Source organism: Cornus florida, unplaced genomic scaffold (genome assembly GCF_030987335.1).
Source record: "Cornus florida cultivar Cherokee Brave unplaced genomic scaffold, ASM3098733v1 CherokeeBrave_3.0.0_Hap2_Chr01, whole genome shotgun sequence".
Classification (NCBI taxonomy): Eukaryota; Viridiplantae; Streptophyta; class Magnoliopsida; order Cornales; family Cornaceae; genus Cornus; species Cornus florida.
The window spans coordinates 51,759,347-51,777,033 of NW_026775571.1; the positions used below are offsets into that span (position 1 = coordinate 51,759,347).

At 34.8% G+C, this 17,687-nt stretch overlaps 2 protein-coding genes across 2 annotated transcripts; one reads left to right on the forward strand and one right to left on the reverse strand.

Annotated features, from left to right (window-relative positions):
- The first annotated feature begins 423 nt into the window (after window positions 1–423).
- On the forward strand, window positions 424–11,721 carry LOC132296753 (phosphate transporter PHO1). The gene is made up of 15 exons (XM_059794868.1): window positions 424–748; window positions 1,536–1,625; window positions 1,716–1,935; window positions 4,006–4,348; window positions 5,492–5,540; window positions 6,130–6,201; window positions 7,012–7,141; window positions 8,339–8,459; window positions 8,969–9,218; window positions 9,803–9,907; window positions 9,998–10,042; window positions 10,318–10,470; window positions 10,637–10,915; window positions 10,992–11,128; window positions 11,318–11,721. The coding sequence occupies exons 1-15, from the start codon at window positions 512–514 to the stop codon at window positions 11,406–11,408; spliced, it is 2,322 nt and encodes a 773-aa protein (XP_059650851.1). The 5' UTR covers window positions 424–511; the 3' UTR covers window positions 11,409–11,721.
- Window positions 11,722–13,293: 1,572 nt separating this feature from the next.
- LOC132296769 (KIN14B-interacting protein At4g14310) lies at window positions 13,294–17,410 on the reverse strand. The gene is made up of 3 exons (XM_059794869.1): window positions 15,356–17,410; window positions 14,446–15,059; window positions 13,294–14,008 (listed from the first exon to the last, which is right to left on the reverse strand). Exons 1-3 carry the CDS (start codon window positions 17,150–17,152, stop codon window positions 13,477–13,479), a joined length of 2,943 nt encoding a protein of 980 aa, XP_059650852.1. The 5' UTR covers window positions 17,153–17,410; the 3' UTR covers window positions 13,294–13,476.
- Between the last annotated feature and the right edge of the window lie 277 nt (window positions 17,411–17,687).

Sequence of the window (17,687 nt, forward strand, 5' to 3'; positions counted from 1 at the left end):
TATTGCGAAAATTATCCATTGTTTGGCATTGACTCTATTCACCCCCCCTCTAGAGTCAATTCTTGGGCAACAGGTTATATAAGCTATATGCATACTACAAGAGTGTTAAATGCTCGCGAGCCTTTATTAGTAGATTGTAAGAAGATAAGAATGTAAAATTGGTAATGTTACAAAAAAAATTAAAAAATAGGAATTTAAATTTACAAATAGGATATTTATTTTGGGACAATAAAATATAAAAATGTGAACTTTTAATTTGGGACAGAAGGAGGAATTATATATATATATATGGGCGAGTGAAGTTGGGTTAGACCCATGATCCGATCCATTTTTAAACTTCATTTCCGGGTTTTAAAAAGTAATCATTGTTTCTATATATTTCGTACATGAGCCTCTTTCTCTCCTATCTCTATATCTCTGTATATAAACCTATGTTATCAACCCAACACCTCTGAACTCTTCTTCTTCTTCAGCTTCTTCAGCTGGCTTTTCCTTCCATCCAACAGAAACAATGGTGAAGTTCTCGAAAGAACTCGAAGCCCAACTCATCCCGGAATGGAAGGATGCTTTTGTCAATTACTGGCAGCTGAAGAAGCATGTCAAGAAGATAAGGCTCTCAAGAAAAGCAGAGCAATCAAATGAAACCAACCCTGATTTTGGGATTTCCATTTTCGATCCCATTCGATTCGTTGCCAAGAAAATCTCTCACAAGCTTTTCGATTTCGGAGAAAAACCTGAGATTTTTCAGGTATATGTGAAAATCAATGGGTTGAATTTATATATATTTATTCAGCTGGACAACATTTTTAATTTTTCCGGCTGGGTGTGTCAGTTTTCAGGCGATATCAGGTGTGGGTCATAAGTACTTGAAGGAAAGGGAACACTATTTTTTTGCAAAAATCGAATGAGTATCATTGTTGAATTGGGCGATTTTATTCCAGTTTTCTTGTCTTTTTGTTACGAAAAGTTTAAAAGTGGCCCTGTTTTTCAGCAAAAGTTTAAAACAATTCATTACTTTGATCAGTCATATGTGTGTGCTCATTAACTCATTCCGTTTCATTTAATGTTGTTCTTTTCCGGGTTGTTACTTGTCTCCTCTTTTTGTTTTTTACGACTACCCAAAAATTGGAATTCTCTGTTTTCATTTTAGACATTTCCCTTTAATTAATTAATTAATTAAATTAAATTAAATAATTTGGAATTTGGATTCTCACCAATGTTTGCTTACTGAGTTTAAGGTTGTTGGCCGGAAATGATTAAATGTGATCGGAAATGACTAAATGTGATCAGACTCCGGTGAGCTTTTATGCTAGCTTTTTGCTATAAAAGCAAATGTCATTGTTCATTTCTGACACGAAAACATTGATGAAACGGTTTTAGATCTCATACATCACGCAATTGTCGTGAGTTTTAGAAAGAAAACAACCACCCACAAAAGAAATCATGAAAAGGAAGACATTATATATATATATATATAACTAATCTACGTGTATTTATGATTGACATATATTTGTTTTGTTTTTTTTTTGTTGCAGATGAAGAGCAAAATCACACAGAAAGAAGATGATGATGATGAGGACGAGGATGATGACGAAGAAGAGGAAGTGAATGAAACTGATCAGGAGGTAAACACACACACATGTATGTATGTGTGTGTATATATATATATTTGTTTGTTGTAAATTTAGTTATAAATATTTTGTGTGTATATTTAGGTGAAAATGTTCTTTGAGAGATTAGATGAGGAGCTGGATAAAGTGAACCAGTTTTACAAGACCAAAGAGAGGGAGTTTCTTGAAAGAGGAGAGATTTTGACTAAGCAGCTACAGATTTTGCTGGACCTCAAGCAAGTTCTCGGCCAACAGCGCCGGAAAAGTAATCCCGGAGTTCTTCCTGTGTCTTTCTCGTCGTCTACCATGAACTCCGATTATTCAGGTATGATGTTTCCGTTTATATGAACAATACTTGCCTAACACGATAACAATATGAGAGTGAGAAAGAGTTAGCAATTTGAATCAACCAAATTTAAGTCAATCTTTTGCGCACCTGTTTTTGTTATTGTTTGTTTTTGTTATTGTTTTTGGTTAATTGGGATTTCAAATATCCTTAAAATAAAAATAAAAAATCTCAATAAACGAGTTCAAACAAGTCAATCCTAGTGTAACCCAATCTTTGAAGTTAGAAAAAAATAAGTTCTAATTCATGTCCAAGTTGAAGATTTGATAACCTTAAATACATACAGTATTAGTCCCACATGCACCAATCAACCAAATTTAAAAAATTCTGACTATATATATATATATATATATATATATATATATATATAGTTTAAATCCAACATTTAATTGGACCCCATAGGACACAGTCACACAAGTTATGGATTCAGTGCTCAAGTAAAGACAATATGGTACCATACTTGAATTGTTATTTTCTATTTTCTTATAAGCCAAACAATTTTTCCTATTTAAGGGACGGACTTTAATTAAAGGAAAATAATAAATAGTTTGAAAGTTAGACAAATTTGATTATTTTATGTGAGTATTTGATGTAGTGATGGACTCAAAAAATTGTATAAGAGTGGACGGCCTTGAACAATAATAATATATAATGGGGTATAATTAGAAATTGAGTATGAACATTTTTAAGATTTTTACAAAATTTATAGGTAATTTTATAAATAAAATAATCAGTAGGAGCGGCTGCCCCACTAACCCTTTTTTAATGGGCCCGTTCCTAATTTGAGAAAACTATCTTGACGTCATCCTCCAATTACATAAATTTATTCAAATGTGTCTGATTTTAAACTTTGTATCACAACTCTTAATTAAATTATAATCGGATCCCTTTTTGAGATGTAGACACTTGAAAACTTGATAAGGCAAGGGCGACCTCTCTATTTCTATGGAGTTTGTAGTCCCTTTCCAGGTGAATCGCTCAAAGTGCGTCTTATTAAGATCTCACGCAAAACAGTCTTTCATGCTATAGTTGGTATTTTTAAAAAATAAAAATAAAAAATAATAATAAGATTGAAAATCTTTTTACCCTAGACAGGATTTAAACAAGATCATAGAAATGGACACACCAATTTTTCCAAAGTTTATAAACATATATGTTTCCATGTGTGAGTGCGTTAGCAAATGGACGTTGGTGGGTTGTCAATTATGTCCAAGAATGTGACAGTGGTCCAGTAGGCTATGTGTTTTGCTAAAAATGGATGCATGCAACAATATTTTGTGATGGTCCTTCAAACTTTGATTTCCAAATTAAATTTTGTGAAATTTATTTTGCAATTCATCAAATTTTTAGACCATAACCCAATTAAGGTTGGAAGATTCGATACTCTTTCTGAAATTCGGGTGGCAGAAGCAAAGATAGGGATCGAGGGCCATCGAGTGGTGGGACCAAAGTCAGTGGTGGTGTACACAGATCGGATGTCTGTTTCGATTTCGATAAGAAAGGAATTTTTTTTTAAGATTATTGAAATGAAATGCTTCTTCTTTTAAATAAATTTGTCAAAAAAAAAGATTGTTTTTAAAATACGTAATGTGAGAAGTACTTTTAATAATTATACTTCTATTAATTTTACTTCTACTTGCAAACTTGATTCCAAAATTATCAAATTTGAGTACAGCCAAAAGTTCCACCTATATGGCTATATATCTAACAAGAAATTTTTTTTTTTTTTTTCTTTCTTGGTATTTGCAGAAATAATATTTAAAAAGTTATTTTTCAAATAAAAAAGAATTTTAGACTATATATTGAACCACAATGTCAAACATATATTTAGTGTTAAAAATGCTACCATGAAAAACTCTATTGTTACTCTTGTCATCTCTTTACCATAATTTCATCTTATTTTTTCATCCCAATTGAGAGAAGTACATAACCTTTAATCTCTATAGACTATAGATATATTTTTGTTTAATTATTTAAGAACACATAGATACATACATATATATATATATATATATATATATGACCATGTCTAATAAATTTTACATGCAGAAAGCCAAACTGAATACAGTGAAAGCCCTAGAGAAACCTCAAAGACGGACGAAGTAATCGCGGCGCTGGAAAAGAATGGCGTACATTTTATTGCCTCTGCAACAAACTTGAAAGCAAAGAAGGAGAAGCCAAAGACTGCCATGAGGATTGACATTCCAGCTATAGCACCAACACGGTCCGTATCGGCCGTTGCTTCCATGCTTTGGGAAGATATAGTTAAAAACCCTAAGAAAGAAGGCCCGGGAGACTTCATCAATAGAAAGAAGATTCAGTGTGCGGAGAAGATGATTAGAGGTGCTTTTGTTGAGCTTTACAGAGGCCTTGGTCTACTCAAAACATACAGGTTTTTTTTTCTTCTTTCTTTGTTAATTATGTCAATTTTTTTAATTATTTAATGATTTAGTTAGCAGATAAAAAGGTGGAAATCACAAGGAATATATATATATATATATATATATATATATATATATATATATGTAGATTATTTGAGGACTAGTGTTTAAACCTACTCGGAGTTGATGAGTTTACTCATGCACGTGCCAAGGGCAAAACCGTCAACAAATTTAATATTCTGATTTTCTTAAAATAGTTATAGTTGTTTGTGATATAGTTTTGCTTATGTAGATTATTTATAAATATGGGAGGAATTTTTTCTTATCCATTTAAACTACAATTTTGTTATATAGGATTCAGATTGTAATATCAATTTCAAGTACTCTCTTTTGTTTAAATATTAAAGTTTTTGTGAATATGCCACTATTGTTTCTTAGACCCTTCCTGTACTCTTTGAAATAATTTACTGGATTATTTAGATAGTATATATTTTCCAACAATGATATAAAATTAGTTATTATTATTTTTATTTTATTTTTACCAAAGTATGCAATTTAGTGACCCTTCCTTATGTTTCAAAGTAGAAGGTCAAGAGTTGAAACCTCCGAGAAAGTATACAATACCCGGTGCTATTTTAATTTAACATGTAATACCCCTCCTAATAAAAACTCCCTATTTTTCTTGATAATAGAAAAGTGAGGATTTTTTTGAGAGAAACAGAAAGTTTTCTCTGGAAAGGATACCACATGTCAAAGTAGTTCCTGGTTATGATATACTTTATCGAAATCTTCATAAGGAGAAATGAGAGTGTCAATTTGTTTTTTACCATGGTATAAAAAATAAAAAACCCTAAATCCTAAATCTTAAACCCTACACCTCTGAACCCTAAAAACCCTAATAAAAAAAAATAAAAAAAGGGGGCTCAACTGTTTACTTGTGAGAGAAAATAGGATGAACACAACATTTGGTGACATACGTAGCACCACATGCAGTGTGTGTAGATTTTGATAGTAAGTTGGCTGCTCGGTTTCATTGACTAGCTATATGTATATACTTGTCGACTCACTTATAGTTAATTTGCATGTGTGTGTGTGTGTGTTTCTTTATTTTTCTCTAATCGTGCATGTTCTAATCACTTCACTATTTTTGGCAGCTCTCTGAATATGGTGGCTTTCGTCAAGATAGTTAAGAAATTCGACAAGGTAAGCTATATAAGCTGTTAACTATACTATATATCTATCAGTTTCACACAACTATGAAACTGTCCATCAATTTGTTAGGTCCATTTTAGGTCAAAATATGGTTTTTTTCCCACCAGTTTTAGGTGAAGCTTAGGTCATGTATTAGGCCACACACACATGTTTGTGTATGTGTGTGTGTGAACCATATTTTGAAGTCACAATCTCATCACCACGAGAAAGGTTCAAGCACTCAACTGTCAACGTATACTGATCACATGAATAGTGTGGCACACTAACAATTTTATTTATAACCCAAACTAGCTTCATTATAACGAAAGTACTTTCCTCAAAAAATATTCCTCCAAAAGCTTCCAAATTGGAGCTAATTTCTTCCATCATCAAATGAGCTTTTAAGTTACGTATTGTTGGGAGTATCAATACAAATTCTTCCCATTTCCATCTTTAAAAGGAGCTACATTTTCTTCGATTTTATTTAATGTGCCGGTTTGATATTTTCAAATGCAACAGCATGTGTAACTTTTACATTTTTTTGAGTTTACGGACTCAACAATGTGATTAGTAAATCATATGTATATTTTGTGATGAACAGGTGTCAAACCAGCAAGCTTCCGCAAATTATCTGAAAGTCGTGAAGAGATCGCATTTCATTAGTTCCGATAAGGTACATTACTATTTCGATATTTTTCAATATATATATATATTGACATAGTTCCTTATAATATTAACCTATCAAAGAACAATATAACTTATTTATTTCTTTCAATACATTTAATTTTTTGTTAGTACTTTTTTTTTTAAAGTTAAGTAAGATTATATTAACATAATAATAATAATAATAAACATTGTAATATCAACTACATGCATGTCTAGTAGAGGTTGTCAAGATGACCTTGTACACTATGGGAGGGACACGTAGCATAGTAATCTAAGTAGAATAGTCCATATGAGAAACTCCCATTGAAACTGACGTCATTTGCTTTCCTGATAAAGTTCATTACCAACATAGACCATAGTCTTTTTTTTCATCTTTTTTAAAGAATAATAATACAAAATTCCAAGACACATTTAATTGAAATTATATGAGTAAGTCACGTAATTATGACATCATCATATTTAATGATGTTCATGCTCCACTCACGTGTTAGGACTCACACCATCTAGATCAGGGACGGACTTATTAAGGACTCAATAATGGCAACTGTCCCCACTAAAAAAAAAAATTGTAAAATTACTTATAATTTTTATTAAAATTTAAAAAATACCCTCAATTGATATTTAATAATATTTCACTATATATTCTTGTTGCATAAATGCGTTTTAGCATAAACTTTGAACACCATTATATGCATATGCATTATGGACTTTTTAAATTTGATAATTGTGTAGTGACTATATTTGATAATGGGAATTTTATATTTTCTAATGCGACATTATGCATATGTTATTATTTTTTTTTTTTGTGTGTGGTAAGGTGGTTAGATTAATGGACGAAGTGGAGTCCTCATTCATAAAGCACTTCGCCAACAAGGACAGGAAAAAAGCAATGAAATTTTTGAGGCCCCAACTGCAAAAAGATTCTCACATGGTTACCTTTTTTGTTGGTACTCTCTCTTACTTTTTCTTTTTCTTTTTTTTTTTCTGTTTTTTTCTTCTTTTTTTTCAAATGGTTAAATTTTTTTTTTTTTTCGGTTGGCTTAATCCAGTAACTGGTTTACACGAACAAACTAGGGAGGAAGACTCGAATACGGATACACCCACTCAGAAAACTAAACACTCTACCAATTATGAAAATTATGCTATGACAATATGACTCTTATAACCTATTTTATTTGTTAATCATAATATTTTATAAAGAATTGTTAATAATATTATATATAACATAAAATTAATTTTATATTTGTTAATCATAATGTTTTATAAAGAATTGTTAATAACAAAACATATAACATAAAATCAATTTTGTGTATGCATAATAATATAATTTATTATTATTTACCAAAAATATATATTTATAATTTATTATTTTTATATTATCGTATCCTAGCCGATGTCTTTTTTTTTTTTTTTTTTTTCTTTTTTGAATTTTTGAAAGTTAAGCAAGATATATTGAAGTACCTAAACTGTACAGTGGAGGTCCAAAAATAAGACTGGGCCAAACAGCAAATAGCAAGCTCTAAGCCCAAAACAAAAAGGACCAAGCCCAACTACCTTTTTTTAAAAAATATATGTTCTTCAAATGCAAAACCTTGTTTCTTTTTGTCTTTTCTTTTTTTCTGTTGTGCGCAAGACTTGACATTTGTAAATTATCATTTCACTGCCAATTAAACAATCTCATGTTAGAGAAATTCACAACAAAAATTGCTAATTTACGATACTATATTTTATCATTTCACTGCCACCTTAACAAAATATTAAACAATCTAGAAAACATGAGAGAGAAATTCAAAACAAAAATCGACTAGATACTGACTTGTTGATAAGGTACATTATCCTGAAAATAGTGAAAAAAGATTGCGAAAAATATTTATCTGTCAATGGATGTGATTTTGGCATATCATTACTACCTAATAATTAGCCAAAATAAATGAAATTTACCAAAGCAACCTGAACTAATCACAATGTTCATTTAAAAATACACGTTCTTCATGCAAAACCTTGCAAGACTTGACCTTTGTAAATTAGCACCAGTTAAGTTTTTGGTAAAAATAAATAATAATACCAGTTAAACTAGTTTACACATAGGTGAATTGATTAAAATATGGGAAATTATTTTAATGTTTGATGTTGTGTCATTGCAGGATTGTTTACAGGTTGTTTTTTGACACTATTTAGTGTGTATGCAATATTGGCGCATTTGTGCGGCATGTTCTCCCCTACAACAGAAACAGCTTATATGGAGACCGTCTACCCTGTTTTCAGGTTCACTTTTCACTTTTTTAACTTCCTTTTATTATATGCTAATTACTCCTCAGATTAATAAATAAAATAAAATAATTGCTCATGCTTAGAGGGGTAAATTTGGAACATCATCTGTGTGTATATATATATATATATACATTCATTTGCAAAATACCGACCCTTTTTGCTCTTATAAGAACTTGAACCCTCACCTTTTACTTGTTGATACAACTAAGTCACCGCAATTAGCAATGAACAACTTATATGCTCGCGGGAACTATTTCTGTTACTTCTCAAGCTTCTAAATATGAGTTGATTGAATTTATGTTTAGGAGCACCAAACGGTGCCTAGGATTTGGGATCGGAAGAAATTTAATTCAAACTTTATACTAAAATTTCTCTAATTCCAAATCCAATGTGCGAATTCGATGCTGCCAAACAAGAATAAGAATATTAAAGAGTAATTTTTCTGTTCACATATACATGTTATATTATTGTTATACTAAAATCAAGAATGTGTGTATGTGCAGTATGTTTGCCTTGCTAAGCCTGCACTTGTTCATGTATGGTTGCAATCTCTTCATGTGGAAGAGCACGAGGATCAATTACAACTTCATATTCGAATTCCAGCCCAGCACGGCCGTCAAGTACAGAGATGCCTTCCTCATCTGCACATCTCTGATGACCGCGGTGGTCGGAGCCATGGTCATCCATCTCATCTTATTGTCAAGTCATTTTTCGCCGCGACAAGTTGATGCCATTCCTGGATTTCTCTTCCTGGTTAGTTCCTAATTACCTTCGTGTTGCATTTGGAAGTACCAAATCGACACATTAGAATTAAACGCAATTACCTTCAATATACATAGCTTCATTCAAATTTGTAATTCTAGTGCATTACCTAATTGGTAGAGCGTCCAGCTCCCCAAGCTAGTGTGCCATGTTCGAATCTCCCCTGCCCCTAATTTGCCATGAAAAATAAATAAATTTGTAGTTCTAAGTTTGTCCATTTTCACTAAGAAATTAAGTTCATTTTTAAAGTTGTTGAAAACTGTTTTTAGAAAACTAAATCAAACTGAAATTTTCCGTAATTCAGAAATATATAATACATTTATGTATGTTAAGGTAAATTTTGCACCACTAGAACTATAACAAGGTTAGCTTGTGGAAGGCTAAATCCAGGTTTGTTTTGAGATTATGACACCATGGAATCAATTGTTAAAAGGCTAGCAGATTCATGTTAAGATTTGTAAATTGCTGTGATGGTAGATGATACTACATTGTCTTTATTGGTGACCTACAGAAGATGATTCAATATTTGATGTTCCAAAGCTCTGATGATTGATTTTCCATTCCATCTTCTTCAGTTTTTCATCGCCCTGCTCATATGTCCATTCAACATCTGCTATCGCCCAACCCGGTATTGCTTCCTTCGCATAATTCGCAACATAATCTGCTCCCCATTCTACAGGGTAAATTCTGAACCTTCTTACAAATTTATAATTCGGAACATAATCGCTCAACAGTAAAACATGTTTTCCGTTTTGAATCTGTGCACGCAGGTTTTGATGGTAGATTTTTTCATGGCTGACCAACTTACTAGCCAGGTAAATGGTCTTGTGCCAGAAACAACCTTAATAAATTAGTGTCTGGCTTATAACTCTGAAAACAATCCATTAAAAAGCTTTAAACTATTTTTTGATGGTCATAAAAAAAATTTATTTTCAGATAACTGTCTTTTGTAATTCTCTTAAAATGGTTTATGAATTCTTGAGAACTGTTTTCAAAGTAACCAACCAAACAGACCCTTACTATTTCCTAGACAGGTAAACAGACTTATGCCAGAGACAACCTTTAAAAACTTACTCTGTTTCATCATCAGATTCCATTGCTGAGGCACATTGAATCCGCAGCATGCTATTTCGTAGCTGGAAATATCAAGACAAACCGATATGAAACCTGCAAGTCCGGAAAGCTATACAGAGAGCTTGCATATGTCATCTCTTTTGCACCGTACTACTGGCGTGCAATGCAGGTAAGATGATCTCATTTTGTTCAACAGATTATGAGAAGTGTTCAAAATGAGCGCGAATCGCACTCACTTGCAATAAGGTTTTTCTGGGATTTTGTTTTCGGATATGACACTGTTGGTTGGAATGAGTGATGTTGAATGTTAATGTTATGTTTCTGTAAAATTCAAGTGTGCAAGAAGATGGTTTGATGAATGTGACATGAACCACCTGGCTAACTTGGGAAAGTATGTTTCGGCCATGGTAGCAGCCGGGGCTAGGTTAACGTATGCCAGGCAGCCCACACAGTTATGGATGGTCATAGTCTTGGTCACTTCACTGGTGGCCACAGTTTATCAGTTGTACTGGGATTTTGTCAAGGACTGGGGACTTTTCAACCCAAAATCCAAGAATCCATGGCTTAGAGATGAACTCGTTCTAAAGAACAAAAGCATCTACTACATTTCCATTGTAAGTTTCTCTCTCTCTCTCTCCCTCTCTCCTTCTCTCTTTCTCATTCTGAACAGGGAGAACTCCAATTTTGTAGGCCTTCAATTTTGTCCTTCGAGTAGCTTGGGTAGAAACAGTAATGCCATTCAATATTGGAGCCTTCGAGTCAAGGTTGCTGGATTTTTCACTTGCTTCACTGGAGGTTATCAGACGCGGGCACTGGAATTTCTACAGGTACTTTCAATCTAGCACATAACAATTATCACAAAACATGATCTAATTTGCAGATTACTTCAACTGTAAGAAGTTTTAACTGCTACACATATACGACGTAAAATTTCAATTCTAATGAGATAATCAACTTGACTCATGGAAGATTATGTGATGACTTCCAGCACTGACAATTAAGCTATGATTAAACAGGTTGGAGAATGAACATCTAAACAATGTTGGAAAGTTTAGGGCAGTGAAGACAGTACCTTTGCCATTCCGTGAGACAGATTCTGATGGCTGAAGTATTAGCATGTAGAGACTGTCACCGCAGATTGGCCAACATGAAGGAAGAGGCTTGCAGTACTTTCCGCGACCATATATAGCTTGAAGCGATCCGTATTGATTATGACATTGAGATATCTCGATCATCATACATCAGTGATCGATCCCACTAAAAAGGCGAGCCGTAAGGCTCCTGATGTAGTAACCAAGGCGTGCATTCGAGAATGCTTGGTGTCTTGTAAATTTGGGCATTTTAACTTGCACTTAATGATGAAAGTGTATTTGTAATTCTGAACTTTTCCTTGTGGTATTGAATATAAACAAGATTTGCCAACCAGAAAAATATAGTTTCACATAAAAAACAAGATACTGACTTTCTGTTTTGCTGAATTTAATTAAAGTAAAAGTGGCAACAACACAAACTACAGTTTAAATTGGATGATTTTATGTAAACACTATGATATACACACAGAAAAGTGTTAGTCATACAGCTCCAGAATGCCACAAAATGCATCAACTCCGAGAGAAGTTGGCAGCATTTCTATTCTCAAATTACTCTTTTTTTAAACCAAAAGATAGATGCATCAACTTCTACAAAGATCTCTTGGTCCGAGGCCTTAAACTCTAAACTCTCAGAAATAAGGCTTCTAGAGTGTAGAACTCTATTCTATATATATACAAGTCATGGTACCGAACACTCCAGTTTGGAGAGTTGAGTACAGGTACTCAAATTCCCAGCACAAGTATTCATATTGGCAGGAGCAAATATTACAAGTTCCTAAGCTCAAAATTGTTCTAATTCATCCAAAACATGTTCAAAGGTTTCAAATAGAATTATAAATGGAATACATTTCAAAGCCAATATAAAGGGTCTTAAGGTTTCCAAACATCAGCAGAAAAGACAAGAAAATGGGAAGAGACCTCGGCATTTCTCTCAAACACAAGTTATTGAGGGATTTAAGCATACTTGAGACTGATTTTATTTCTTTTACAGACAGTTCGATAGAGTTGTCGAGGGAACCTTAGAATTATGTGAGTATTCTTCATGCTTTATATCTCGCTTGAAGAATTTGAGATGATCTACTTCTAGCAACAAAGCATCAATCATAGAACATTTCAAACTTTCTCCAGAGATGTTCTTGGGAATGGTTCTAGGAGTGATTGCACTGATGCGAAAAGCAACAAGTTGGTGATTTCAGGTGAAGAAATTGGCTAATGATTCTAGGGACTGGAGTCTAAAACAAACATGGCAACATTGTACTCTTCTTTTTATTAGTATACTGAGTATAAACCGCCCCTTTCTGAGAAGCTGAAGGAATCTATCGGGAAAGACACTCAAACCTCGCATTTTATGAATGATTTGAGGTCAGCTAACTTGGTAACACTACTCTTTTTTCTTATTTGCATGCTTCTACACTATAGCAGGCTCATTTACTGGAAGCAAAACGAAATCAGAATTTGTCCAAAAAAAACAATACAGAAGACATGAACGATCACCATTAAAAAAGAAGAATCTTTCTAAATCATTTTGGTCAATGGGGCCTAATGTTTTCAAGAGAGTAAAATCATACAACTTCCATAGAACATAACAACAATTGAGTCTATTGAGATTCCATAAAAACATCCAATTGAATTAATTCCAAGCTGCAAGCTGTCTTTGTTGTTCTCTGATTTTCTTTGTTTACAATGAAACAGTCCCCTTGTGCTTGCTCCTACAAGGAACCAGATTTAGCCATGTTCCATTCCTCATGAGAGGATGAGTAGACGTTAACGGATCATGGCCAGGGGCTTATCTAAGAAATGAATGGATTCAAATACAAATCATTTCTTTAGCCTCCGTGAGTCTGGTAAACTTACACCTGCCCTTCATTTTCTAATTTTGACATATTGTATGACACAGTAGCAGCTAACAATGCACATCACTTTTTTTCTATATTAAACAGCAGCTCTATTACAATAAATAGCAATATTACTTCAATTTTTCACACAGCATGCATTATGCAATACAAAACAGAACACAAGCAGCAGCAATTTTCATGCTAATGGTCCACTGTTTGACAAAATATGTCTCAAATCATAAATGACGCCTATGATAAGTACCTCCATTGTGCTGGACGATCCCTCGATATAAGGAGAACTCGAGATGCCAAATAATCAAAAGAAGGAGAATACATGTCATCAGGTCCGATAATTTCTCTAACATTTTGCACGTTACCATAGTTCATGGTGAAAGACTGCAACCCATCATCCTTCAAGGCATCAAAAACAAACAGCCCCAGTCCACACACACCCATGATAAGGTTTGAATTTCCCCAAACCTGTGTTATGGCTGAGTAATGGAAATGAGCATTTGATTCTGGCAAAGCGTAAGTGCTGACAAGCCTCTGTTTGCGTAATGAGAAATGTTGCACCTGGGGGCATTGTTGCTTTTTCACTGCTGACCGTGAGTTAGTGCAGCCAAGTAAGATGGAATCTCCGCGAGAGAAAACTGACTGCACATTGACTCCAAGTTTGGGAATCTTAAGACCTATACCAGATGGGTGCCGGAAATCTAAAACATTAATAGCATCAGGGGTGCAGAATACACCGTCATTTCCTTCTGCTTCAGATGAACTTACTCTGCATTTCAAATATTAACTAGATTAGGACAAGAGAGCACTGGTAAAGTTTGGTAATAAATATGGTCAGATATTACAATACTTGAGCATCTAAATCTTATTTGACTATTAGCAGATGCTAGAATTGCTACAAATTATGTATTCTAAAGAAAAAATACAATATTTATATATAAAAAAAAATGAGGTCAGCAAGAAATTCAACAATAAGAAGTGGAAATAACGATAGATCACTACACAAAAAGGTGTAAAGGTCCATATAGATCATCAATAATCTTGCTAGCAAAATCCATGATGAACACCTAAATTAAGGAAAAGAAAATGGAATTTACCAGGCTAAGTTAGGACAAGATAAAAGAGATAAGGGAACCATCAAACACAGAAGAATGCTCCATATGAGAATGTCGGACAATCAATGGAAGCACTGAATAGAAATTTTACCTTTGCCGAACTCCTCCACCTATTTCAGCATCGGTGTTATTCACATGAAGTGCAGAGATCTTTCGACCACATGAAGAAACAGAAAGTAATGCTTGAGGATTCTGAGAGCTCACATCCCAGAGAGACAAAGTTTCTGCCTCTGCTAAAACCACTTTTCCTCTGTTTCTCCATTGCAAAGGACTTGAGTAATCCATTGCTAACACAGGCTTCTGCACCTCCCATTTCATAACATATTCTCCATCCCGGATATCATAGATTCTGACAACCCTCTGACAACTGGCTGTAGAAACAATAAGTGGTCCACAGGGTTTATACCACCATTGCTGGTTTTCTGGGGCCACAATGGTAGATGAAGCATTTCTGTTGTATAAAGTGTTATTGGGTAGGGGTGCAAGTGCTGGTCTTGAACTAGTATTTCCATCCTCGATGTGGAAAGCTCGCACATCTTTTGTGTAGAAATCCCACGAGCAAAAACCTGAATCCATTGTATTACCGGCAGATGCCGCGACAACATATCTTCCAGAGCAACCATCTGCACCAGGGGCACGAATGATCCAACAATCCCTCCATACATTGGGTGAGACTCCGATTGGGGGCCTGTACTCAGACTTCTCCTGAAATGAGGACACGTCATTAGTTAATTTACGAAGACACTGTACTAATCTGATGTAGTTCATAACAGATACGAGAAAGAGCTAGAGAGAGATTGATGAATACCACGACAATTTGAAGCAAATCAAATATTACTGGGAATACGAGGAAAGCACATATTATATTAATCAAAAACCCCTCTATGTAACTTTCCATTTGATTGAGCTATAAGCGCATCAAAAGGAAAAATAAGAAAATTAGGATAAAGTTCAGAACCACATAAGAATTCTCAAGTTTAAGAAGGTACAAGGTTGCATACCTCACAATTGGCAACATCATAGAAGGAACATGAACCGTCATTATGAGTAAGAAGAACCGACTCTCCCTCTGACACAAACCATCCCCCAGTCGAGGTCTTAAGGCCAATTTCATTTAACTGGTAAATGGAACTATCTTCTGTCTCCTCTTCGATCATCATTGTCGGTTTATTCTCCTGATCATCAAACTCATCGAGTGTTTCATTTGTTGTGAGGATGAGCTCAATATCACCTTTTCCGTTGAACAAGCTTGAAGAATTTTCTACTTCTGAAGTTGCAGCATCATCCATTTCTTGGATTTCACAGGCTTCCATACCAACATGTGCATCCTTCATGGTGTCCTTAGACTGCTCCTTATTAAGTGAAGCCAAGAACTCCAAAGCAATAGGGTTCTCATCGATGGAACTCAACAACTTCTCTTCAGGCTTTACTTCACTAGCAACTTCCACAATATTGGGTTGACATCTTTGAGAGCTTCCCGACAATGTCTTCAACGATGTCCTATCTCTAATTAATTTATGATGAGGGAAGAGTCTTGCTTCAAGTTCCTCACTGTTCAAACCTTTAACTGAACTTTGTCCGCCCTCTGATATTTTGATCCGACTATCATCATTTTTTGTAGTTCTCAAACCACCACCATTACCATCAGAACAATTCACAGCATGACCCATCGCTTTTTCAATCCCTGAAATTTTTTCATGAATATCCGAAATTATCACCTTTGAAGCATCTGGATTATTCATATCCAACATCTCCTTGGTCCTCTTAATGTCAGATGCAATCCTCTTAACCTTCCCTTCCAAAAAAGCAAGCTTCTCATGGAGCTTGCTTGGATATTTGTTCACACACTGAGCACCAGCACCCTCTTCAATCACACCCTTCTCTTTTAAACTCACAGCCTTCACATTCAAATTATTTGAATATTTTCTGCCCAATTCTTTCGAACCCAAATCAGTACCATTCTGTTTCTTCTCAGTTACATCATCTGACCTCAAAACAACACAAGATCTCCTCTTTGATTCCTCAATAACTCCAAGATGATCCGAAACCTTCACATAGGGATCTGAATCAGAAACATGATTACAACTCTCTAGTTTTGTTGAAATTAAGCTTAAATTAACATCTCCATTATAGTCATCTAAAACCCTAACTCTAAAGTTTTCACTTCCTTCGGGTTTCAATACCTCCTTACGAATTTCACTACTTTTTTCTGTGCTCAGCATGACACGCGCTGGATCTTTACAATCCTTCAAAACCCTAATACCATTCTCACTTCCTTCATTTGCTTTCACATTTGAATCCCTAAAAGTACCTTTCTTTCGCTGAATTTTCTCAGAAACCCTAATCCCGCCCACAAACTTCCCCCCACCAGACACGGATCGCTCAATTTCACCTCCCGAACCCTTTTCGCACCGATCCGCTGAAACCCCAGAAACCCTACTCCTGCGCGAATCAGATAAAACACGATTGAAATCAGAAGGACTAGAGCTCCTACCTCTCTGCACCGACGAAGTTGACCACCGAACACGAGTCTCCACATCGTCACCCGGGGGCTTCTCGATTCGCGGCATCGCCCGCATCACAGGCTTCTGCGACATCGCCGCCGCCGCTACTGCTGCTGCCCGAATCCTAGAAGTGGGTCTGGGATTTTCTTTTCCGGTGGATCTCTTGAGGGTCTCGCCTCCGGCGAGTTTGTCGGAGACTGGGTTTGGGGTTCTGGAGGGTTTCGCCACCGCAGCCGCCACCTTCCCTCCACCGCCGCCTCGTTCTTTTAGCCGGCGAACTGATGAAGTCGACATATATATATATAAATTATATTTTTATATAAGCCTGTGGTTTTTTTTACGAAGGATTTGATGAATGAATCTGAATACAGACAGTGTAGTTGTGGTGGTTTTGAGGTATGCGTATGAAAGGTTGTTTAAGGTTAAGGACTAAGGAGAAGTGTTTTTGGGCGGGAAATGAAATTAAGATTTCACATTTGAATTTTGGAAAGTCCGCTGCTTTTGATTCTCTTGAACATCAACCAGTTTATTTTTGCTTTTTTTCTTTTTCTTTTTTTTTTAGAGAAAAAATTACACTAATCTTTCACGAGGTTGAGTCAAATTTCACAGACCCCCTCCTTCTTTGACAAATTACACAAACTCCCCAGAGGTTTATATATTAATAATACGGATCTCACTCCGTTAACAATTATGCTTCGTTTTATAGGATGGAAAGGAGAGAAGAAGTAGAGATAAATGAAATATCCCTAAGGAAGAAATTGTGTCATTCTCTATTTTTGTTTGGTTGGATGGAAGAGAAGATAATAAAATAATACCTTATTTCGTATGT

What these genes read in the sequence shown, in the direction of transcription:
- LOC132296753 (XM_059794868.1), top strand. Translation starts at nt 512, where the DNA reads ATGGTGAAGTTCTCGAAAGAACTCGAAGCCCAACTCATCCCGGAATGG. An exon ending in TAGTTAAGAAATTCGACAAG is followed by an intron (nt 5,541 to 6,129) that starts GTAAGCTATATA and finishes TGTGATGAACAG; the next exon opens with GTGTCAAACCAGCAAGCTTC. An exon ending in ACCGTCTACCCTGTTTTCAG is followed by an intron (nt 8,460 to 8,968) that starts GTTCACTTTTCA and finishes GTGTATGTGCAG; the next exon opens with TATGTTTGCCTTGCTAAGCC.
- LOC132296769 (XM_059794869.1), bottom strand. Translation starts at nt 17,152, where the DNA reads ATGTCGACTTCATCAGTTCGCCGGCTAAAAGAACGAGGCGGCGGTGGA. An exon ending in ATGATGTTGCCAATTGTGAG is followed by an intron (nt 15,060 to 15,355) that starts GTATGCAACCTT and finishes TCCTCATTTCAG; the next exon opens with GAGAAGTCTGAGTACAGGCC. An exon ending in GGTGGAGGAGTTCGGCAAAG is followed by an intron (nt 14,009 to 14,445) that starts GTAAAATTTCTA and finishes TTTGAAATGCAG; the next exon opens with AGTAAGTTCATCTGAAGCAG.